This window comes from Dermacentor andersoni, chromosome 3 (genome assembly GCF_023375885.2).
Source record: "Dermacentor andersoni chromosome 3, qqDerAnde1_hic_scaffold, whole genome shotgun sequence".
Classification (NCBI taxonomy): domain Eukaryota; kingdom Metazoa; phylum Arthropoda; class Arachnida; order Ixodida; family Ixodidae; genus Dermacentor; species Dermacentor andersoni.
In genome coordinates this window covers 90988641-91013211 of record NC_092816.1, presented here as the reverse complement: position 1 = coordinate 91013211, position 24571 = coordinate 90988641, and the positions used below count along the sequence as shown (strand labels likewise).

Genomic DNA, 24571 nt, shown 5'->3' with positions numbered 1-24571 from the left:
ACTTTCAACGAGCAGAAGCTCAATACATTCTGTCTCCGCTTAGAAAAAGAGAGAACATTGGGGAGCCAAGCTAAAGGCGCGGTTGTAGGACAGCTTAACACGGACGCGATCCACGCATGGCACAGCAACGCTACGTCGGCAAAAATTGGACACTCTACAGTCTAGTGTGGCAGGCGTGGGAATACATGCCCTATCGCACGCCGGAGCCGGAGCCGCTACGTCGTGTTCTCCTTCCTAACAAATGCAGCACGTGGTTCCTGCTGACCACATTTCTGGCGCTGTGTCAGAAAGGCTTTCATTCGTCTACTTCGATGCGTTCGATTTAGAGACGTGCAAAATGTCTCGAAGATGATGCGCTACTGGAAATAATCACTCGAGAATATCACCCCTTCATACCACTTACCTTTGGCTTTTATGCGCCATCGTGGCTTATAGTACTTATAGTCATACTAAGAAAGCATTTGGCCAGCAGATGTTGCATGAATAAGTGACTGTGCTCGTGAAATGTACCTTGTGCAGCTTCGCCAAGTGCTGTTTACATGCTTTGTGTGTGCTGGCTGGTCTGCATCCCACTTTCCTGCCGCGGCACGGTGCACATTTGCAAGCTGGGACAGAAAATACGTGTTCAGTCTTCCTCTATGCAGCATTGTGTACCGCACAGCCATATCGCTCATGTTTGAGTATGTGCTCGAGCACCTGATGTCCAAGCAACGCGTAGGTATTCTTGCAATATTTCATATCATATGCACAATGGGAAAACATGCCAAGAAAGACACCCATCAATGTTGAGCGAGCGATGCACTTGGGAACCTAGGCACAACTAAGAGATCAGCAGTAGTGCACGGTTCGGAAACTTTCGCCATATCCGCATCACAACCACTCATCGCCAGCCGCATGCATCATCTGCTGAGGTGCTATTTAAAGGCTGCTAATTAGAAACTTACGAGCCCTGTGGCTTTACCAACATTACATAGATAGTACTATACGCAAAGCATTTACGGGAAGTTTATCCCAAGTGAAATTTCGTTACAGTTGGCATTTAAGGAAACCATTCCATTTCTTTGCAGTGCCTACGGAGATGTGCTTAGTGGGTTGTGTATTCTGCATCGTGGACTACGATCGCCTCTATGAATCCTCCGAGATATTGAAGTGGAAAAAGGTGAGTTGGTGTTTAGTGCAAGATTGAAGCTTTGGATTACGCAGTCAGTCGCTACCAATTCTTAGCAGGCCTTCCATTATTTGAACCTTCCAGGGACACTGCTGCATTTGGGGCTTAGAAGCAATTTACAGTTAAACCTCGATATAACAGAAGTGCTTAAGTTTTTATAGCTTGTCCACAGAGCACCATGTATTTTGAACCTCAATATAACAAAGTGTATTTATACACAATTTCAATATAATGAAACAAAAGTGCCACCGTGTAGGAATACTGAGACAATAAATGGAAACTTCTTTGGACTCGGATAATCAAATGGTTGAACTACATGCAACTGCTTGCAAACGCAGCTCTCAAATTGTGCGGTGACCCCCTCAGTGGAGTTGCATCATGTTTCGTATAAAGTCCAAGTGCGATAAGATCCTATCGCATCCCGCGCACAGTATGCTTGATGCGAGCGAAAGCATGCAAGGGCGAGCGAGAAGGATGATGGATTGATGAGCGCCGTCTTCCCGTGTTAGAAAGGAAGACGGGAGCGCACGCAAGGGGAGGGGTGGAGGAAGTGGGCTACAAGTTGACGCAAAATTCCTTTTCTAGCGCGGCCGTGGCTGGGTGGATGGCTGTCAGCATGCGCGTACAGAGCCCATGCGCCATGTTTTAAGAGTAATCTGCCACCTATGCAAAGACTGGGCAAGCTGAGATGGCGTGGCATCGTGCGCTGTCTTCTCGCTCGTTTAGTGCTGGAGGTTGTGTAATCTCCAGTTTCGGAGACACGTTGAAGCAAGATGCAGACAAAGCATTTGCTTCCCGCTGCGGACAACACTATCAGCCGTTGGGCGAAGTGAACACGAAGGCATGGCTAGCTTCGATGTCAAGACCGATGTCAGGATATCATTGCCACGGCATGAAACCGTCACCACAGCATGAAACCGTATCTTTCATCGCCGTCTTTCAAATTCAACAAAATTATTTTTATTCTCATTCAAATTTACTTTTTCTGATTGCTCGGTAAATCTAAAAATATTGTGCCCCTCCTGTGTAAAAAAAAAAAACTCCATCAGCGACTGTACTTATTTTCATGAAAGGTCAAAGTTCATTGCAACGCCGATTTTATTGACTTCATTATATCAAGGTTTAACTGTATAAACAGCATAAAAAATTTCTGCTGTATAATAATGCATGGCTCATTTTTTTTAGCGCTATCTGCATGTACAATTTTGCTGAAATTGCAGCCATTGACGAGGTTGCCATCATTGTGGTCATCACGTGCTGCCACTTCTACAGATGCGCTTCGACATAACAAACTGCCGTATTTGCACGAATATAATGCGCACCTTTCTTTTTCCAAGAAAATGGGTTAGATAATTGCCTGTGTGCTACAATCGTATATGAAACCAAAACCATGTTCGTGCGTTGGCAACAGCCTACCGTCAGAGCCGCCAGACACAGCGTCATCGCCATCACGAGATATTGGCAAAGCTTGTTTTTTTGAGGGGTGCTGTGGGTTCAACTCATGCTCGACTACAATCACTTTCGAAGGTGCTATCACTTTTGTGAGATATCGCGCGACTCGGCACCGAATAGGTTGGCGTATACGGACACCAGCGTTTCTGGTGCTGTGCTGAGCTTGCTGTCACTGTAGAGTGCCAGGAAGGCTCTCGGCCACATATTTCGACAAGTCCGATGCTGAGTCAAGATCTTGTGAATGTGATAAGGGTTAAGGGGTAAAGACAGTGTTTTGTTTTCAAGCTAGCGTGCTTCATAGTGCTTTAATGTGTGAAAATTTGTTGCCTGGGCCGTGAAAGTGCTCAAAAACTCATAAATTTTCTTTGCGCAAAAAGAGCTATGAACCCTTGTTTAAAATGTACTTTTCTTTTTGAGTGTGCTCTTCTTTGCCGCTGGCATGTCAGGCTCGATGACTCCTTTTCCTTTTGTCCTCATTTGCCTGGCCAGGTCATAATGCAGCGAGGGGGGGAAGTGGAGGAGATGTACACTCCCCGTTGCACTCATGTCATCTGCGAGACACAACGCAGCGCTGTTGTCCAGCAGGTTGGTGCATATTTGTCTCGTTGTGTAGTGCACAATTGGTTGTCACGGCTTGACGCGCGTGCGTGGCGCTCTTTGGCTATATCTGGTCCTTGCGCCACTAAAAACTACACGTCAATCATTTGATACAGCCCTGATCTGTAGTAGGTTTACAACGGTATAATTTGTTGGCCACTAATAAAAGAACGTTGAGTAAACAAATGTCTGCATTGGGTAAGAACAATGTTTGACCCAGTCATAGCAATAAAGTATCGTTGTTACCAAGCATAGAAATTTGTGAAGTAGACTCCTCATAAAATTGGTTAGAGGGACCCTGAACCAGCCTTCGGGCTTCGTGAAATAACACAGACCGTGGGTAGCGTATGCTGCTGTGAACGTCTCAGCCAAGTTTTGCGGTCATACGCGGTGCGTGAAGCTCGCAAGTGGAGCGTGAAGTCGCCTTTCTCTCAAACGCTCTCTTTTCAACAGAGGGCCCTGTCCTCACTCTCTTCTGGACGCTTTATTTCGTAATAAAGCGAGTTCCCATGCACGGTTGCTATTGGTAGCTGCGGTCAGCTACGCAGTGTAGATACCACGGCCGCCTTGGGGTGCCGCCACGAGTCCACTGGCTAAACGCACTGCGGCTAGCTGAGAACAACTGTAGTTGGCTTACATTTAGCGCATTGTAGGCACCGTAATCGGAAGTTGTGGCGTCTACGTTAACATCCAAAATGCGATTTGAGCTGTGCGCCATGGTGACATTTAGAAGATGGAGTGTTGTGGGCACGCCCCACTGCACCGTAGCCTTCGCAGTGCAAGGCATTGAAGAAGGAACGGGAACATGGCGGAGGCCGTGTTTGATTGCCAATAACTCTTGTTTTGCTAAATGCATTGAAATACTTTTTGCAGCAAAGTATTTCTAAAATAGCCTGTTTACACTTCAAATGTCTTTCTCCACTTCGATAAAAAGTGATTCAGGGTCCCTTCAAAAGGCTGGTTGATTGGGATATGCGGTTGGTGGTCCATTATCATGAATATACAGCGCAAAGGTTAAACGCGGGCATAGACAAAACAGACAAGCACTTCGTTTTGTCTTGTCTGCGTCTATGTTTAGCCTTTGTGCTGTATTCTCATGATGTTGGTTAAAAGCTTTTGTGTTTGTGTGCATAATGCTGATGGCTGTTTTCTGTAAGAAACTAGGTACAAAATAACGGAATGAGACTGTTTTGGGGGCATTTAATTTTGGGATTATGCACTGCGCTTTGCGATTAGCTTGGATTCCAAGCGGTAATAAAATGGCAAGCTGAATTTTTCGCTGTTTTTACCCTTCAAAGAACTTCAGGTTTTGGAGCTGTACTCATACGCAACTGTCATACTCATAGCACTGTCATACTAAATTAATCAGAATATGCAGGACATTCTTCTAGTACTTTTATTGATCAGATGCAGCCCATATTAAGCAAAAATTACTTGTTCTCGGAACTAGACAGATGCTAGCACTTTGAGGGCCCCCATCAATAATGTAAGGTGTTTTACATCCAAAGCCTGTAAAGAAGGACACTAGTTTTTGTTTGCCTGGGGCTCTTCAACTTTCACTTAATCTTGGTACAGGGACATTTCTTGCATTCCATCCCCATCAGAATGTGGCCATCAAAGGAGGGAGTTCAGCCTGCAGCCCTTCAGATGCAAAAGAAATTGCCTCTAGCTGTAGAAAAGACAAAAAAATTTTTGGAAATAAGCATAACTTGCAGCAACTACAGATCGTAGCCAACAGCTACCCACATTGCTTAAGCCAAGAAAGTCAAAAACACCATTCCACATCAAGGCAAACTAGAACAACTTACTTGCCTTTATTTCTGGTCCTGCCTAAAAAGACAATGAAATGTTATTTGTGTTAAAAATTAATTTGTGTAGTAACTAATGAATACATAATTAGTTTTCTTAGTTTCCACCACTGAAATTTTGCGCCAGAGTGTCTACAACCCTACTCTAGTTTTGCGTCGTTTCACACGAAATACGCATTTTGAGGCATCAGACTAAGCATATTAAATATGATACATTGGGCTTCGTGGGGTTAATTTTTTTACCTCATTGCTGGTTCATGACATCCTCAGGCGTTATGCTACAGCTAGGGGCGAAGGCTGCACTGCACTTATTTATCTTGGTAAAGAAAGTGAATGCACTTGTGGCCACGTGTATGAGGATATACAACATCTTCTGCTAGAATGTTTGCGACATGACACACAGAGACAATGTTTAACACATGATTTAATGGCATTGGACCACAGGCCCTTCAGCCTCAGGAAGGTCTTATGTCCATGGCCCACATATTCATTGCAACGACAAGCGTTACTTACCCAGCAAATATTTCTAGAAGCGAGCGACACTCTCGGAAACTATTACTAAGTCGAATATTTATCATTGATAAGCTCACTCTATGTGTTTATTTGGACCTGGATTTGGTTCGTTCAATGCATGGATGCGTGTGAATCTATTCCGTGTTTTATTATGTGCCATAGTACAGTTATGTGACCGCACTTTGTGTTGACGGTAGTGTACTTGTGTTACTGGACTTTGCGTTGCTTTGTTTCTGAGTTGACTTTCAGTTTTAGTGCGACTTTAGTGTACTTATGTGACTGGACTTTGTGTTACTATGGTTTTGAGTTGAATTTCAGTTTTAGAGCTTTTACGTTATTCTTTTTAATATCTGTGGAGTTCATTATTTGCGCATCTCTATTTGAAAAAGAGTAGCTAATTGAAGGCGTCAACATCTCCTATCCACTAAATAATTTTTTAAAATGTTAACGAAGGAAAAGAAAGTGATGGCCTCGCATGAGTCCCTCGCATGCTGTGATCGTTTTCAAAGCACGGACAGAAAGGAAACAGAATCGTCACAAAATGTGGCAAAGGCAGATGTTTCCTGTTAAGTGCACTGAAAGCACATTCGGGATAAGTGTGATGGCAGCTGACGTGATACCAATGCTAGGTAGGCAGGTACACTAGAAGAATGGAGCAGAACACGGCTCTGATAGTGTCATGTCAATGTTGTGCCACCAACACAACATTGTGTTGTCTTCTTTTTGTGTCCCTGTCCCCCAGCACCAGCATCGCACTGTGTCCAACCAACGAGCTCAGTGCAGTGTGATGACAGCTGTTTGCTTATTTCTTTGTCTGATTTTTTTTTCATTTTCCTTTCTTATGTCCAGCAGCTGGAACCTGCATGTTTATCTAATATTTGCTTTTCTTTCCAGCCTCTCTAGTTTGCTGCATGTTTACACTCCGTGTTTGCACTCAGTTTTCTGTGCGTGTGATCTCTTTTGTTTCGCCAGGCATTGCGTGAAAGCAAACGGTGCGTCACAGTATTTTGGCTCAATGACGTGCTGCTGCGAAAGAAGTTGCAAGCTCCCTGGCATGCCCTGCACTTTCCATCACCGTACCTGGAGAACAAGCCTTGCAAGAACCAGGTGGGGATTCCATTTGTTATCTTCTATAACTCTTGTTATTCACCGTACTGGATGCTTAGATGTGGGGTGGAGGGGAAAAAACAGTGTCAGTAGAGTCGGAGTATTTTTTTAATGTTGTCACCACATGATTAATCAGAGTTTGACGGTATAGACCTTTTACAGCACCAGAGCCATGGGCGCTGCTGTATTTGCTCGCGTGACAGCGCCCGTCATTGAGTGCCTTCTGATCAGCGTTTGCTCCCCTGTTTAATATGGCCATACCAGCTACAGGCATGACTCAGACAGCCGCTATTTCGGCCACGGTGAGTAGTGAGGGGGTAGACAACACAAAACTTTGGTTAAAGGTGATCTGTTCCATCTGTATATTAATCTTATTGTGTGCAAGCTGACCAGCTGAAGGCGACCAATCTAGCAGCCTGAAGTTTGTTTTAGGCTTTTACCCTTTATGATCTAGTCATTGCAGTGCTAGATTTGTAGGGCTGTTATGACCATGTACTTGTTGTTGTTGTTGTTGTTAACTGTATGCAACAACTTCATTCGGGAAGAGGCTTGTGTGCGCGCAGAAAATGTATGTTTGCAAGCTGCTCCTAGCCACGTAATTCTTGTTGCCAGTCCTGATCAGATAACTTGGGAATTGGTTTTCACATTGCTTACAGCGCATATTAAAACGTATTCTCATACACATGGACAAAAATGTTGTAAATAAGGGGCCGAGCGATTGCTTCACATTGTTGTTTCATTCCCGGCACAGAAAGAAAACTCGCCTGTGCTTGCCTATTATTCTCCATTTGACTTCGCTGTTATAGAAAGTGAAGTTGCTCGAGTATGTCAGTTGCGCTGACTTGCACGCTTTTGAAGTTTAAAATTTCGGTATATTTGGGCCAGCAGTAGCGGTAACACTGTGTAAGGGGACAGTACTCATAGAGCACCCCGGTGGAAGAAAAAGAGACAAACTAGCGCCATCAGGCACATAGGCTCGACGATGGTAGCCGCGACATCAACGCAGTCACCTGATAAATAAACAGCAATTCTTTGTGGGCCTTCTGTTCCTACAAGTTGGTGACCTCAGACGTGATACCACATCACAACTGTATACGTCTACCAAGTTTCCTCTTGACACCATGGAACCGGCCGCCGAACAACGTGGTCTTGAAGAAAACCGAACGTCTTCTGTCGCCACACTCAAACTTCCCTATTTTTAACCCTCAGACTATGAACTCTGGTACGTCCACATCGAGGTGCAGTTTCGCCGTCGCCGAGTCACATCTCAGGCGGCCAAGTACGACAACATTGTGAGTGCGCTTAACCCGACCACTGCAGCTTTGATCCACAACATTTTGCTAGTTCCTCCGCACGGTGATCAGTAAGACACCCTTAAGCGGGAGTTACTATGGCGCACACCGATTCTGAGTCGCGACGGATTCAACAGCTTCTCTCATCGGAGGAACTTTGTGACAGAAAACTGACTGAGCTGCCTTGCCGCATGACGCAACTCCTGGGAACCAGTCCATCATCAGCAGACAAAAATCCTTCGGGAGCTCTTCTTCTAATGTCTGCCGAACCAGGCACGCATGATTTTATGTGCCTCACCTACTATAACATCTGTCAAGGCCATAGCGACGATGGCAGACCAGATTATGGATTCTTTCCATTATGTGATATCCGCTGTTGACCGTTGTAATGCAGCCGTGGTGACACAACTCCAGTTACAGCAGCACTTTGACAAACCCGACAGTTCAAGCACGCACCTTGCTGCGCAAGTAGAGGAACTAACTAATCAGCTGGCTGCCTTATGCTTTCGTGTTAATAACCATCAGCAGCGGCATCGCTCGAATGACCAAAATGTGTAACGCCCTCCGTCTCCCTTTATTTGTTGGTATCATGCCAGATATGGCACTCACACACGTCAGTGCCGTGCGCCTTGCAACTTTCCGGAAAACGGTTGGGCCAGTCACTGATGATGGCTAGTGCTACTGGCCCTACATCAAGCCGTCTCTTCTATGTTGCTGACCATGTCACGAAAGTTCACTATCTTGTAGACACTGGTACAGAAATTCATGTCATTCCCCTTACTTTTCAAGGCTACAGAAGACATCGCCATGACACGTATTTTCTCACTGCCGTCAAAGGTTCCAACATAAAACGTACACACAGAAATCTGTCACTCTTGGCTTTGGTCTGCAACACCCTTTTCGATAGCTATTCTCTGTCGCCAACGTCTGCGGGCCGATCATCGGCGCTGACTTTCTGTGGAAGTTTAACCTTCTTGTCGACCTTCGCCACCTCCGCCTTCTTAACTTCTCAACATATTGTCCGTACAAGGTATCATCACGTCTGCACCACCTTGGCATCTCATTTTCGGCATGACACTTCACGTACCCGCCAAGTTCTTCATCTCGGAACCGTCATCTGCTGAGCTACAATCTTACGCCGACCGCCTTTGCATTACAACGGCCACTGTTATACCACCACCGCTTTGTAACGACCACAGAAATGTTTACGTGAGCCCATGTTTACTTCATAGCAGTCATGTATTTATCCGTCACAATGCTACTTGCGCTTCTTTACAAGCTCCTTACAATGGTCCCTTCAAAGTCCTCAAGCGTGACGCTAAGTTTTTTGCACTTCTTGTCAGTGGACAAAGACAATTTCAATCAACCGCTTGAAGCTAGCTCATCTCGACTCTGGCAGTGCCATCTCCACAACTGAAGGCACTGCCGTTGAACGGCAGTGCCTTCATCGCTGGGGGGAAGCCACGTAGTGGACAGTACTCATAGAGCCTCGCGGTGAAAGAAGAGACTGGGACTAGAGTGCCGTCAGGCATATAGGCTTGATGGTGGTAGCCGCGACATAAACGCAGTCAAGTGATAAATAAATGGCAATTCTTTGTGGGCCTTCTGTTCCTACAACCGCATAGCTGCAGGTGGTGCTAGTCTGGCCGTCACTGCCAACAATTGGCTGCCGGTCATTGCCAACAGTTGGCTGTCTAGCACTGACGGTAGAGCTTGTTGTGCTCACATTGTAGAAGAGTGGGCATAGCGAACGGTCATAATTACAGGCGCTCTTTATGCGGCTGAGTTGAATAAAGCTTGCACACAGTCTTATCCCACACAGTCAAATCTCTGTCGCATTTCAATGACAGAGCACATCTTCCCTCTCCTTTTCCACATTTTACATTAATACAGTTGAATCTCATCCATTCGAACACGCTTAATTCGAACTTTTGGTTTATTCGAACTGACACTGTGGACCCGTCAAAGTTGTGCGTATTCCAATGGGCGAAAACGCCCGGTAATTCGAGCGTGCAAGCATTTGCGATGGTTAATTCAAACATACTGCGCTCTGACAGTGCTCTCAGCAGCGTGCCGAATTCCGTGGCGAAGCCTCTGACCAACACATCCACTCTCAGCTGGAGCCACACCGCGGCAACGCTAAGCCTAGCTGCTTCGACGTTCGTTACCAAGCTTCTTGCTGTTCCGCGCCCTGTTTTTCATTGAAACAATTCACCGCTGTTAGCAATGGCACTGACTCTGTCTGTAATTCTCGCCGATGGTTGCGGAGCGCGGAAAGTGTGGCACGCTGCATAATGCCGGTTCTCGAAAGTCAGCTTTGTCCCAATACAGTAATGTTGTACGGTGAAGCATATCAATAGTTAGAAGGGGCAGTTGTCACAGGACGTGGTATGTTTCCTTTAATTAAACACGCGTTCACCCGCCATCTCCTACCACAGCACGAGTACTGATACGCCTAATAAGTGTACTGGCAGGCCCTTAGAGCTATTTTGGACGTGCCTGTGGCAACTTGAGCCCTTGGGGGCAGTAAAAAGGCATGCATTCATTTTTTCGGGCATATTTGTGGCCCCTATGGAGTCCGAAAAAACGGACATCGACTGTAATTATTAAATATGTGTGAATAAACCTTGTGTAACTTCCCACTCATGTGCTAGCTCAGTGCACATACGCCACTGCAGATAAGTCCTCCATTCAATTAGCTTCCTTTAATTTGAACAAATTTTTGGGCCCCTTCAAGTTCGAATTATCGAGATTCGTCTGTAGTACTAAGTGATTCCCGGACTCTCGTTGGAACGTTGCTAGAGCGGCACGTAGCGGCTGATGCATGCTTGCTCTTGATTGAGAAGGTGCTCATTGGCATCGGGCCTGTGGTGGCACCTGGTGCGCAGTCTGCAGACTGCTCACTGTAAAAGGCCTATACGACAGTCACCAATAGGTGTGTAGTGGAGATGAGAAATCAAAACACCCTCCTTATATCTCACCAGAATTATTCACCAGAATTACTCACCAAAAAAATAAAAAAAAGAGAGGATAAAATACACAAGTAAAAGCATAAAATATGGTCTAGTAGCTTTTAATGGTATGTTTTATAAATGGATTAGTCGCATGAGAAACAGTGGTAGTTTCCTCGTGCTGCCATTTTAGGAAGGCACAACCATGAAAGCGATTTCATTGTGTGCTTCCGAATGCAGTGCAGAAATGTTATGAATCAGAGAGGAATAATAAAGTTATGTTATGGCAAGCTTTAATTGCACTTTCTAGAATGCAAATGTCAGATTTTTTTTATAGAACCAGTGTTAACATCACCCTTTATCTTAGCACAATACTTCACCATTGTGTCAGGACTTGCACTTTCTTCTGCAGGCTAATTACTATCGCCCTACACAATCAAGCTGTTAGCAGACAAAAATCTGTTCTTTATGCATTTGGGTGGTGGAACTTGGCACAGGTCTTACTTTGTTGGCCATGTGTTACTCCTCGGCTTGGCTCAAACATTGGTTTTGACAATTATGGACCCTCTGCATTAATCAGCTGTTCCTACATTCGACCTTAGTCTTTCCAGAATGGTATAGTGCTTGAGAAATGGAAGTGCTTGGCACATTAGGTGGGCGAGTCATAAGTGAATCCTTGTGTTGTCCACTTATTGCGTTGCAGATTATCTGCACCACTGGCTTTGACTCCGAAGAACGAGCGCTGCTAAAACAGATGGTCCTGACAACCGGTGCCAAATATACCACCTACCTGACGCGTCTGAACTCTCTGCTCATCACCAAAAAGTAAGTGCTGGTTAAAGTGGAGCACAGGCTTTGTTCACAACCTGCGCATCTCTATCGCATGGCATTAGAAGAACCATTATTTGCAAGTGGGGTGTACAGTATTGCATAGATTCATCTTGGGGCTAGCATTTATGGGGATAGAAGGAGCTGTCACCTGAAGATGTTCTTATTTACATGTATGTTGATTTGGTGGTTGGTTCTTGGCACATGGTTAAAACACACACATGCTCACACATAAAAAGGAGGGAGAGTGACAAGGACGATGTGGAGGTGGGGAAGCGGAGTGAATGAACAAGGAACAAAAAAAAAAAGGATGTGGCAATGTGATGCGAGCGCATGGAGTTGCCTAGGCGATGGAGAAGCCTTTACTCGGCTGCTTATCATGGGCTTGCCCTCCACACTGAATGCATGGGCATTGTTGCTCTATGGCGGCTTTGGCTTTTCAGTTTGTGTGTACCTGTCATTATGTGCATCATCCTCAAATGCAGATATAGTGCATGCAACCTTGACTGCTGTCAGTTTAAGTGGTGTTCCGAAAATTTAGTTCGGAGCCTTTAGGCTTTATGCCCCCCATGCGAGCTTCCACCGTTCCTACTTGTATACGTACATAGAAACGGCTGATCGCCTGAGAAACCAAACTCCGCTTCATATGCGTTGCTGCCAGTTCAGCTGCTGCGCGTGATCACATGCCCAATCTTCTATGGGTATGAACAAATCGAGGGCAAGGTTCCCGCAACAGCATGCTGCCTGTCACTGCCACTGGCTACGACTACCTCGTCGAGAGTAGCCAATCAAAGTTGCGGCTTGGTGCCGAGTCAACGAAATGTGTTGCAGGGGCTGTATGACTACTGGAAAGCAGAGGAACCACTTCAACAATGAACGTGAGGGCACAGATGGCACGGATAAAACTCGAATGGCAGCAACTTGGTTCATGGTCGCCATGTTTTCGGCACTGCTGATTGCGGCAACGAGAGCATGTGCAGCAACAAGAGCATGTGCGGCGTCTGAAATTTCAGTCGCCGTTCTACTTTAGTTCGATGGAGTTAGTTGTGCGGCAGTGCCATGGGGAATTTCAAATAAATGAGCGGGTCTGAAAATTAAGTCTGTGAATTACTTCCCTCTATGCAGTTCATTAATTTTTTTTTTCTGTGTTGCGTTTTTCTTGCAAGGACCGTGGGTTCTCGGACATTAACCTTTCTATGTTCGTAAATATAAACGGATTCAAAATTCCGGTCGCATGCCTTGGTTCTCAGATACAGTCAACGTCCGATTTGTCGGATTTCCTAAGGGCCGTGAAAACGTCCGAAAAATTGGGCATACCGAAAAAATGAATGTATGCCTTTTGCTGCCTGCAAGGGCTCAAATCGCCACAGGCACGTCCGAAGTAGCGCTAAAGGCCTGCCAGTGCACTTATTAGGCGTATTGGTGCTCATACTGTGTGATAGGAGACGGCAGTTTCATGCGTGTATAATTAAGGACAATTGCGTGACAATTGCCCCTTCCCACTCTTGATATGCTTCATCGCGTAACAGTGCTGTATTGAGGCGAAGATGACTTTTGAGAACCGCCATTATGCAATGCGTCGTGCTTTCTGAGCTTCGAAGCTATTGGCGAGGATTACAAAGGCACAGTCGGTGCCATTGCTAACAGTGGCAAATTGTTTCAATGAAAAACATGGCACCGAACATCAGAAAGCTTGGTAGCGAACATCGAAGCAGCTAAGCCTAGCGTTGCCGCGGTGGTGGCTACAGGCACCCTTCAATGAAGTTTGGCTGTACATAATAATAATAATAATAATAATAATACTTTATTGCGCGAAGTATTGAAAAAAACATGTCACGCCACCTAGAAGCGGTAGTGATCACCCGCTAGTAGGCTTTCACCGTCATTTCACCATTGCTCGTACTGTGCTTAGGCCCGCCTGAAAGCTTCGTTTTCCAGTTTTTCAACGGATTAATCACGGCCTGTCGGCAGCTCCTCCATGAGAAGTGTGAACAAGAAGAACAAGTGCAGAGACTGTTGTGTTAAGCATTGTCACAACTGCAAAGGGGATGTTGGCATCAAATTGTAGCGCTTCCCTTCAAAACCGTGAGAAGCAACCCAGCGGCTTAAGTGAATCTTTGCGGTTCATGTCACTCTTGCAAATTTCTGTTAAAGAAACTAAGATGGAAATGCAAAAAAGAAGAAAAAAGAACCAGCAGTGGCATCCGTAAGAATGCACAATAAAGCAACAACTGCATAAAAGCGCATGAACTGATTCCTGCTATTGTAAATTGGTTTAGAAGTTTAGCTCATCTTGCTCCAAAACAAATGCGTTGTAGTTGTTACGTGTCAAATCTAGCTTCGTAAGTGCTCTGTCCTGGAGCTTTGTGCCAACTTCAAACTGGAACTGGGCTCATTCATCTCTATGTATTCTCACACTTAGAATAACAGGAGTAAGGCTGGAGTGCACTGCAGCACACGTCAAGTATTCACAAATTAGCATTTCTCTTGCGCCTGCTAGCGCACATTTGTTGTCTTCACATTATTTAGTCTCAGCTGATTGCTCTCTATTACGTTTGAGCGGCGATGACCTCTCACCTTCGATTCCGAACAGCAATACCAGAATATGCTCGAGGCACTTTGTCAACGGAGAAAAAAGTACTTACTGTAAATTCGCCAAAACCTCTACAATTGTGAGGTACAAGGAACGCTCCAAGTAATGAAGCTACAAATGACAATTAAAAATGTCTATGGCCATATTTGCTCACATAAGTGGCATAAAATAATGATTTATTAACTTACTTTGAGTTCGACGTCGTAAGCATGCTTGCTTTGTTGTGACAAACACTTCACGACCTTTGGTGGTTGCTTAGTGGCAATGGTGCGGATTGCTAAGCGCAAGGTCATGGGATCGAATCCCGGCCACGGCAGCCACATTTCAATGGAGGAGAAATATGAAAACACCCCGTGCACCTAGATTTAGGTGCACATTAAAGAACCCTATGCGGCCCAATTATTCCGGAGTCTCCCACTACTGCGTGCCTCGTAATCAGGTTGTGGTTCTGGCACCCGAAACCCCATAATTTAATTTAATTTAAGCACTTCACTGCAATGTCTGTGCTGTTTACTTCTTTGACACGATATGCATGGTTGTAGTCGTAGATTTGATGTCCTTTCTCAAGCGCCGGCGATCCAGAATAGGCCTTGATGTTTTTGATTGCCTTAAAACCACACTTAGAATGGCCAACATGTTTCAAACGAGTGCTGCAAAAGCATGCCTCTGTAGCAGTGGCCGCCTCGGTGTTTCGCGGAACTGACACAGTGGCACCGATGGCCGAGCCGATTGCTGAGCCACCTCCAGTGAAGGTAGCCGATGGCTGCCACCAGACCTGCATGCGAGAGTGCCAGTTTGAGGCGGCGAGATGATCAAATTAGCAGTGGTGGTGGCTTTGATTATTGTCGTTTCAAACGTACGGTCATGGCAAATAGTCCGGAAAATCGGACAGTGAAGGTTTTTTGCGTCCGAAATAACAGACATTCTTCTACATTGACTCTATTGTGTTTGTGGCGGTGCCGCGAAGGCATCTGAATTACGGGGCATGTCCGAAAAATTGGACCTCCTGAAAATTGGTCGTTGACTGTATGTGCAGCTACTTGATCTACATAGAATGTGTGCAGCCATTAAAAAAATGTTGTTTGGTTATAGCGCAGTACTGCTTATAATGCAGATATTCCCGGCTCCGGCTGCTTAAACTATAAGTGGTCTATGCTGTACAGTCTAACCTTTATATAACGAGCACTGTGTAGCTTTAGGTTGCTCTACCCAATAGTTTAGTATAGTTTAGTTTGCAGCATGGTGACGTGAGGTGAGGTAATGCCACTAATTATGAGAGTAAGTCAGAGTTGTTTTGGTCGTATGCACAGTACACCCATCAAGGAAAGCTTTCACCATTTTGTACCTTGAAATATTAATCAGTGCCTGCTGCTGTGATACTGCAGCACTAGGTGTAGAATGCTGTCAGCTAGTGAAGGCACAATTGACTGATAGTACAATTCACGCTTTAGAAGGCGTGGGAACAGCGCAAAATATTAAGACGGAGACAGGAAAGACACCACACCAGCGCTAAGCGTGTGCATGAATAGAACGCAAGCTTTCTTTGTGTGGGTAATTCTAGTTCAGCTTGTTCATTTGGATTTCACTGGAATCTCTCCGAATCATTTTACTCAACTGGCAACGAGGTTGGTTTGTTGAGACCCGCTGCTAGAGGCAAGAGTCGCTTTACTGTCCCCACGTCTCTTCTGCCCGAGCAGGAAGGAGGGCCTGAAGTACCAGAAGGCCCAGGAGTGGGGCATCAGCATTGTGAACACGCAGTGGCTGCAGGATGTGATGCTGGGCCACTACGAGGCCCTGCGACTGCCCACGGCCCCCAAGTACCAGCAGTTCGAGGACGTCCGACTAGACTACGGGCTCGTGCCGCACCTCATGGGTTAGCATTTGGACTCAGTCTCTCCAGTTATTGGGACAATAGCACTTATGTGACACAAGCAAGGAAGAACAACAAGGACGGGCACTAACTTTCAAGTGATTTTCGTTTCCATAAGTCGCATACTTAAGTCATACTCAGAGCTACAGACGAGGCGGGGGCACTGACACAGCTGGCGCCTGCTTTTGCTATCAAATTCGCTTCCGCGATTTCCTGCGTATCTTTAGCTGCATTACTATACAACGTGAAACATTCCTTAAACAATGGTTCGCAACCACAATCGTCGCAGTGCACTGGTCCCACTAACTGTATCAAACCAACTAGCCCAATAGCCTGTGATCCTCACTCTCTCCACACTGGCATGCGGGAAACCGAGTGTCAAACCGAAACTTTTTTGTTCCAGTTGTCGTTCCAATTAAGAGGAAAGAATTTTGTTCTAGTTCAGGTTTTTAGTAAAAAAATGACTGTTCAAAGTGGTTTGAACCGGTCTATGTACTTTTGCATGACCAAATGATAATTACAGGAAAAGAGCATGAATTTATTTTGTACCAGAACTTCACAAGGGCAGGCAATGCATGGATCAATAGCTCCAGAGAAAGGTTGGCAACTGAACCTAAAACTGTTATTTTTCTTTTTCCATTTCATTCTGGAATGAAAAGCATTGTAACATTCCTGTTCAGTTCAAGTATGATATCGTGGTGAAATCTGAAACTGGGTTTTGCAAGGGTACAAATCTACGCATGTGCCGCTCACTTTTTGCTTCAACACTGCAGCATGACTGATCATATGTCTACTCCACATGCTTGGCTGTGTTGGGATGCTCATTAATATGCTATAAACCAGTAATCTTGAAGTGTGACTTATCAGACACTTTCCCTGTGTGTTTGACTGTGTGCTCTGCTTCAGAGAACGCTTGTTCATGTACATTTATGGGATTTAATGAGAGAGACTTGTGCACTTTTTTAACGCTGAGGGGATTCCCTGTGAGTAAAGCGTTTGGCATTCCTGGAGAGTTTTAGGCAAAGGTTACTAGAAGGAAGGTAGTGACTGTCCTTCTTGAGTTGCTGTTGGCATGACGCTGCAGTGGATTCACTGCAGCATATTTTCTAAGAAGAAAAGAGCCAGTGAAAGAAAGGGAAAAGAATTGAGTGCTCTGTCCTGTCCTCTCTTCTTTCTGGTAAAATGTATTTTTTCATGCTAGGAACTATGTTGCAACAAAAGGAACAGCTGAAACTAGACCAACTCTCTTCCAGAATGAATTCATTACAAATGCAAAGTAACTTTGAAAATGTCTTTGTCTCAGCAGAAGTTCATGTTTAAGACAGTTTCTAGAGCTTGTTGTATGTGAATTCTTAATTTGTCTATTGGAATGTTGGTTGAACTGAATTGGCACCTCTCACGGAAACCAGTACTGGAACTTCACTGTTATGACTGTTTCATAAAAAAAAAAAAAACTTTTGAGTGTATATTGGAATGATCTGGTCAGAACAGAAATGAAATCTTGGAATCAAGTACACTCTTGTTTATTCCTAATCCTCAGTAAAAGTGCCTGTATTTGCTGATAATCTTGTCTGTATTTCAGCGGCGTGGAGGATACCCATTAAGCTCACAGAAGAGGTCTGGAAGGTACGTAAAATGACAGCATGCAGAAGCTGTTGATACCTTGTATACCAAATCTGAGGAACAAATTTTACTCAGAATTTTTGAGAAAATTAAGGAAATGTAACTCACATAAAGTATGAACCGAATCAGATAAAAATCGACCTAATATTTGAAATAAGCACACAAAGATACATATAAAGACAAACAGCTATACTATATTGAAGCCAGTAAAATCTAGAGTTTACTTCAGTATAACAAAATTACATTATATTCTAATTCAACCTTTTGTGCAAATCACCAGTTGCCAACGGATGTTTCTTACCCATGAAATGGCCGTAAAATTTTCCATATTATCAGGCAATGGGAAACAATGAATTTCAATTAGAAAAGAAATTCATTTTCTTAAAATTGAGAGCTGCTGACCAAAGGGAGTGTTTCGTGTTGTATCAACGATATTTTCATATTGCCGGTACGAAGTGAAGCCTGCAAAGCTTGCGCATCCACTCCACCGCCGTAGCTTATAGCATCGCCTGCAGTGGAATGACACTATCATGAAAAGTGCATGCAAAGGGGAGTGAACGTTTCATCTGCCTCTCGCTTCAATGCGCCTCCGAAACTCAAGGTTACGCGACCTCTAGCACTAAATGCACAGTAAGACAGTGCACATAAAGCCACAGCCATCTCGTCTTGTCCAGTCTTCGCACCCGTTGCAAATTATCTCCAAGGCCAGGCATGCGAGTCGCGTTCACGCTTAAGCATGTGCAGCTACGGCCGAACCTGCCCCGACTGCTTCTCCCACTAACACACGCCTGATCACATTACTGCGCGCTCGTCTCCCTGCCCTCCCGCTTGCGAGGGAAGATGGTGTACATAAAGCCACCATTCTTCTCGGCTCTTTCTGGCATGCTTTTCCTTGCACCTGCAGCATATGACGCAAGGCGCACAATAGGATGTTATTGCATTTGGACTTTATAAGTAACGTGATGGCAAGAGGGACTTGCTGCTGCACTTCGGGGGTCACTCTCCGTCGCGGCGTGATTTGGGAGTTGCACTTGCAAGCAGCCACATGTATTTCAACCCTCTGACGATCTGCATCCACGCCAGTTTTCATTTTATTGCCTCAGTATAACTTCACAGCGCAGTGAAATTTCTTTATAGTATTGACATCGTGTATAAACACATTGTGTTATATTGAGGGTCAATATACATAGTGTTCTATGGACAAGAATTTGTAAAAAGCTACCCAATTCATTATATTGAGAATTTCATTATTATCGACGTCTAACTGTATCTGCAAGTTTTCAGCACCATAACTTGATTAATAGGGATTAATAATGTTCTTTTGTCTATGATCCAACTTCTTCCAAACGGCACAATGGTATGGGCTTGATATAATCACCAGCAAGTGTGAAACGTGTTGCCGTGTGTTTATGACTGTGATATTATGTCTCTTAGGGCACAAAGCCAATGTCTGTCTGTGTCTCTTTGGCTTTGTGTCTCTTTTTCCAATCATAGGAGATTATAAAAAGCCATCTATCTACCAAATAAGGCAGAGAGATGGCTTTTTCCAATCTGCTAAAATTAGATGTGTCACTTAAAAACAATTAAAATCTAAATGTAACCTGTATGTAATTTTTTGTTCTTTGTTAAGTGACATGGCTGTTGTGCGACTTTACACAGCATATGACCTCACTAGCGAGCTTGTTCACTCCAGCTGTTCTGTGGGCAAATATTGCATTCAAACAGAGGGCTTTGTTTTTAATCAGCATTAATGTGATCGATGTTACTATGTTCTCTTGTTTTCCTTTAGGTATGACGCTACAGTTTCTATGGTTTTTATATTCTTGTTTCTTTGCACCCTTCTGTTCTTGTTAAGCTCTGTTAATTTCATTCAAGGAGAACTGTTTCGCTGTTCCTTTTCTTTCTTCTTCACTGTGTGCAGCGGTTCACAGCTTCAGAAGCCTTCAAGGAAGCCCAGAAGCGGAAGCAAGAGAGCCCAGTGAAGTCCGAAGCAACGACTCCAAAACAGCAAAGGTCTGTTCACATTTCCGGCTTGTGCAGTGCTTTTACAATATTTTTGTTCAGCATCATTCTTGTTGTACCACAGGCAATTAGGTTTGTGTACAGTTCTGCTAACGCAATAATCGACAACTCACTTAGTTTTGTAATATTGTTCAGTATTGCTGAACAGCCAAACGCTGTAGAGTGCAGTCATTAATATGAGGCAAGGAAGAAGGAAACCGAGGAGAGGTCTCACCAATTCCAGATGCATTGAAAGAACTGGTGTAAGTCACATGTCGTTTTAGGCATCGTTTATACTGCGTTGACAACACTACAATTTTGTTTAAGGAGCTGGTAGATATCCATGGCTCATAGTAACCTTGTCATGGCTAGCACAGTGGCAGTTGTAGCATCTGCTGTTATTACATCAGTGATAGGCACATTGCACCTTTGTTTTTGTTGCCTTTGGTCTAGGAGCATGGAGGAAAAGTGCTTGGCTGCAGGCAAAGGAGAGGAGTTGGCCCATATTCAGAGGTGTTTCAGTCCTGTTACAGAGAGTGACACAGGGGCTTCCTCTCACTTTTTTTCTTGTCCTTCCTCTAGAGTAGAACACACCTGTTTAGCACTTTGTGAATGGCATGCTCCTACATAGTTGCTTAAAAGTTTGGACAGTGACAGGCTTTTTGCTTTACAGTAGCTGTGGCTCTTCTTCAGCTTATTATTATGAAATGTATCATCATCATCAGCCTGTCTACGTCGACTGCGGAATGAGGGCGTCTCCCTGTGATCTCCAATTACCCCTGCCATGCGCCAACCGATTCCAACTTGCACCTGCAAATTTCCTAATTTCATCACCCCACCTAGTTTTCTGCCGTCCTCGACAGCACTTCCCTTCTCTTGGCACCCATTCTGTAACTATAATGGTCCACCAGTTATCCATCTTACGCCCAGCTACATTTTTTTCACTTAATGTCAATTAAAATATTGGCTATCCCCATTTGCTCTCTGATCCACACCTGTCTCTTAACATTACGCCTAATATTTTTCGTTCCATTGCTCTTTATGGGGTCCTCAACTTGTTCTCAAGCTTCTTTGTCAATCTCGAAGTTTCTGCCCCACATGTTAGCACCGGTAGAATGCAGTGATTGCACACCTTCCTTTTCAGTGATAATGGTAAGCTTTCAGTCAGGAGCTGACAATGTCTGCCGTATGCAGTCCAACCCATTTTTATTCTTCTTTGAATTTTCTTCTCTGTGATTAGGTGACCAACGTAATCATACTCCTTCATAGACTCTAGAGGCTGACTGGCGATCCTGAACTCTTGTTCCCTTGCCCAGCTACTGATCAATATTTTTGTGCTCGGCATATTTATCTTCGACCCCACTCTTGTACTCTCCCTGTTAAAGTCCTAAATCATTTGTTGCAACTCTTCTCCAGTGTTGCTGAACAGGACAATGTCATCGGCAAACCGAAGGTTGCCTGAGCTATTCACCATCGATCCTTGCTCCTAGGCCGTCCCAGTTAAATAGCTTGAATACTTTTTCTAAGCATGTAGTGAATAGCATTGGAGAGATTGCGTCTCCTGCCTGACCCCTTTCTTGATAGGTAACTTTCTACTTTTTAGGTGGAGAACCAAGGTAGCTGTGGAATCTTTGTATGTAGACATTTTCCAAGATATTCACGTATGCCTCCAGTACTCCTTGATTACAGGATGCCTCTATAACTGCTGGTATCTCTACTAAATCAAATGCCTTTTCATGATCTATGAAAGCCATATAGAGGGGTTGATTGTATTCTGCAGATTTCTCGATTACCTGATTGATGACATGGATGTGATCCATTGTAGAGTGTCCCGTCCTGAAGCCAGCCTGTTCTGGCTTCGTCCTGAAGTCAAGTGTCGCCCTTGTTCTATTGGAACTTGTCTTAATGAATATTTTATACAATACTCATATATGATATGATATGATATGATATGATATGATATGATATGATATGATATGTGGAGAACCTAACCAAAACCAGCTGCCCATGTTCATGTGCAGGTGCTGTGCTTCCACAGTGTTAATGCAAATTAACTGCAGGGTCGTCACACGTCTGTTGAGAGAATAGTACATGGGGATTTGACAAACTGGCACAGTTATTGCTGCGGATTGAGATAGTACTGCGGATTGAGACAATACAATATTCGTTTTTCATTGATATTTTAGTTTGTGTGGGTGTGTGTCCCACAGCATCATTTTGAGGACAGCAATGTAATTATGTGTAAACTTTGTTGTGAATGATATTTACACTGAATGTTCGCTACATGCAATAAGAATTTTGGCAACTATGGCATTAGAGTCAACAAGTGTTTGTGCCCGTGTGTGTATTGTGTATTGTGTTGATACACACATGCTACATATAGCAGCCACATATGCTGGGTACAGGTGTGCTGTGATCTTTATTATCAGGCCAACACCTGAAGAAGAGGAGAACATACCGGTGTCAGTGACCACAACTCTTCCGGAGGACAAAGTCCCGCAAGTTCTCCTCACAGGCTTGAAGGACGTGGAAGAACTGAAAAAGGCAAGTTGGCATCCCGCACTTGGTTGTTTTTGCATAATAATGGCACGTAGTTAAGCCTTTTTACTCAGCTCCTGTCTTAAAGATCTCGTGCCTTGATAATCTCTGAAAAAGAAAAATTGTAAAAATTGAAAAAGAAAGTGTCAAGATGACTGGGCACTTACCTGAATAGTGTACCTTTTCTTTTACGTTCTGGAATTTAAGCTAACAGGGCAGCTTTGAACGCGCAATTGATGTGTGAAAAAAAGAAACCGTGCATTTTGTTTGGTTGTTTATTTGCTTATATTTATTTAGTATAACTGTTTGTTAAAGTGTTTATATATGAAGTTGCGTAGACATATGCCCATTGTTATTTGTTAGCATTGATTGATTGATTGATTGATTGATTGATTGATTGATTCATGGAGAAAGAGTGCCAGCTCTGAGAGGGGAGGGGCAGTGCAAGTGAGGAGGTTTCTGGGATTATGGCCAGATAGGCTCTCTGTTGAATGTGAGATTAACAGCTGTGCACCACAAAAAAAGGGGCTTTATAGTCTAGTGTATACAATAAGTTTACTTCACTCTCGACGCGTACATAGCCCCAAATGGTTTGTGGCTGGCAGTATCAGTACAGACATGGTATGCAAAGCAATAACAAATTGAAAATGCGATTTTACCCAAGGTTTTGTGATTTGGAATCAGATATGAGTCATAACTTGTACTTAAGAGGAAGCTTTAGCTCTTAGAAAGCAAATCCAAGGGATGCGTTTCTAATGTATTTTCAGCATGGGGGTTAGGGCAGTACCATAATGTCCACGGTGCGTAACATCCATTAGGCTTGCATGATGATGATATTCCTGGAATGGAAACCCAGTGGTCAATGTTTTGGCAGTGAAAGTGACATGGTTGTCAGGTGACATAAAAGGATGCATTGACAGTGGGAAATGTTGCACCGAAAATATGTTGGAAATGAATTCCTCACGGCAGTTGCCTTATTCTCCTTACTCACGCACATGTGAAACCCAGAAGTCATCTCCTTCGGCAAGCACTGGACTTACTTAAGTGAAACGTGTGGCACCTAAAATAAAAGGACAAATTCTAGTAATTGTAGAGTAAAGGCCTGAGTTAACGAAGCTTTTCATTTTGTAAGAGCTGCTGCTTGCCATTGGTTGGCACTTGGCATATGAGCAGTTCTGGCATAAACTATTTTTCATGAATACAGGCCCTGATTTTTATTAGGGCTCTCAGGTTCTATGCAACACCTGAAACAAATTGCAGATCTAAAGAATTGATGCATCATATTCACAACCACGCAACTCCACAGGGAAAACAGGTATTGTGGTGCTACAGATGTCAACTGATTGAATTTCAAAGCTGACAGTATTACTTTATTTACTTGAAATTGTTTTAAATTTTTGTTGCGAGCCTCGCAAAGCTTTGTTCCGAAAATAGTGATATTCTCTGGAGCCACATGCAACATGCCCATTTTTTTCTATTTTACATGCCTTAATAGCTTTTTGTGAATTTGGTGCTTGAATTTGCTGAGCATTCTTCTTGAATTTTTTTTAAATTTATGTTTGTTATTTATAACAAAACGTTAGGGCTGTGTGAATGCCGAATAGTAAATTCTCAATCACATGTCGAATCAAATCAAGAAAAAAAAAGCTGATTTTCAAATATCAGATAATTATTGACAAACACTTGATGCCTACAAACTTTGGGCAATAAAATACAGTGCTGCACATGTTCATAGCATTGCCAAACAAGAATGTAGCAAGCTATCAGTAAATTAGGTAGATAGAAATCAAGATATACAGTGTGGTCAGGTCTTATTAAAGGGGACACCAGATTAATATGTCCGCACTGATTACAGCTCAGTTCTAGCATATGAAGGCCTGGAAAATTGTTTATCTATTGAATTTCTGTTCAGTTGAATCAACTGCTTTCTTTTTTTAGTCAAGCTACGAATTAGTGATGTTCTGTTGTACTGATACCAGTGATGTTTTCAGTTTAATAGTGGACCTGTGTTCTGCGGCAATCTTTCATATATTGCATAGAAAGTTTTGCTTTCCAGTTTTTCTCCAGAATACAGAAGGGCCATCCCACTTTACGGCAAATAGGTTATCGTAAGGTCAGTCTGCACGACAGACAGAAGGACTGCGCATCATGCGACTCGATCACCACCCCGTTAATAGCCGGTGCCGACAGTTAAAAGCAGGTGCAGCTTCATTGTCAGGTTCGGCTTGTG

The 24571-nt window shown here is 43.9% G+C and overlaps 1 protein-coding gene across 2 annotated transcripts in view; it reads left to right on the top strand.

Annotated features, from left to right (window-relative positions):
- Positions 1-24571, top strand: part of LOC126542341 (uncharacterized) — an 84222-nt gene that overhangs the window by 42978 nt on the left and 16673 nt on the right. For both annotated transcript variants that reach the window (XM_050189389.3, XM_055076618.2), the window contains 8 exons: positions 1068-1159; positions 3110-3205; positions 6511-6645; positions 11592-11713; positions 16007-16182; positions 17762-17805; positions 19724-19815; positions 22233-22347. In XM_050189389.3, the coding sequence (XP_050045346.1) occupies positions 1068-1159; positions 3110-3205; positions 6511-6645; positions 11592-11713; positions 16007-16182; positions 17762-17805; positions 19724-19815; positions 22233-22347 (872 nt within the window). The remainder of the gene's footprint in view (positions 1-1067; positions 1160-3109; positions 3206-6510; positions 6646-11591; positions 11714-16006; positions 16183-17761; positions 17806-19723; positions 19816-22232; positions 22348-24571) is intronic.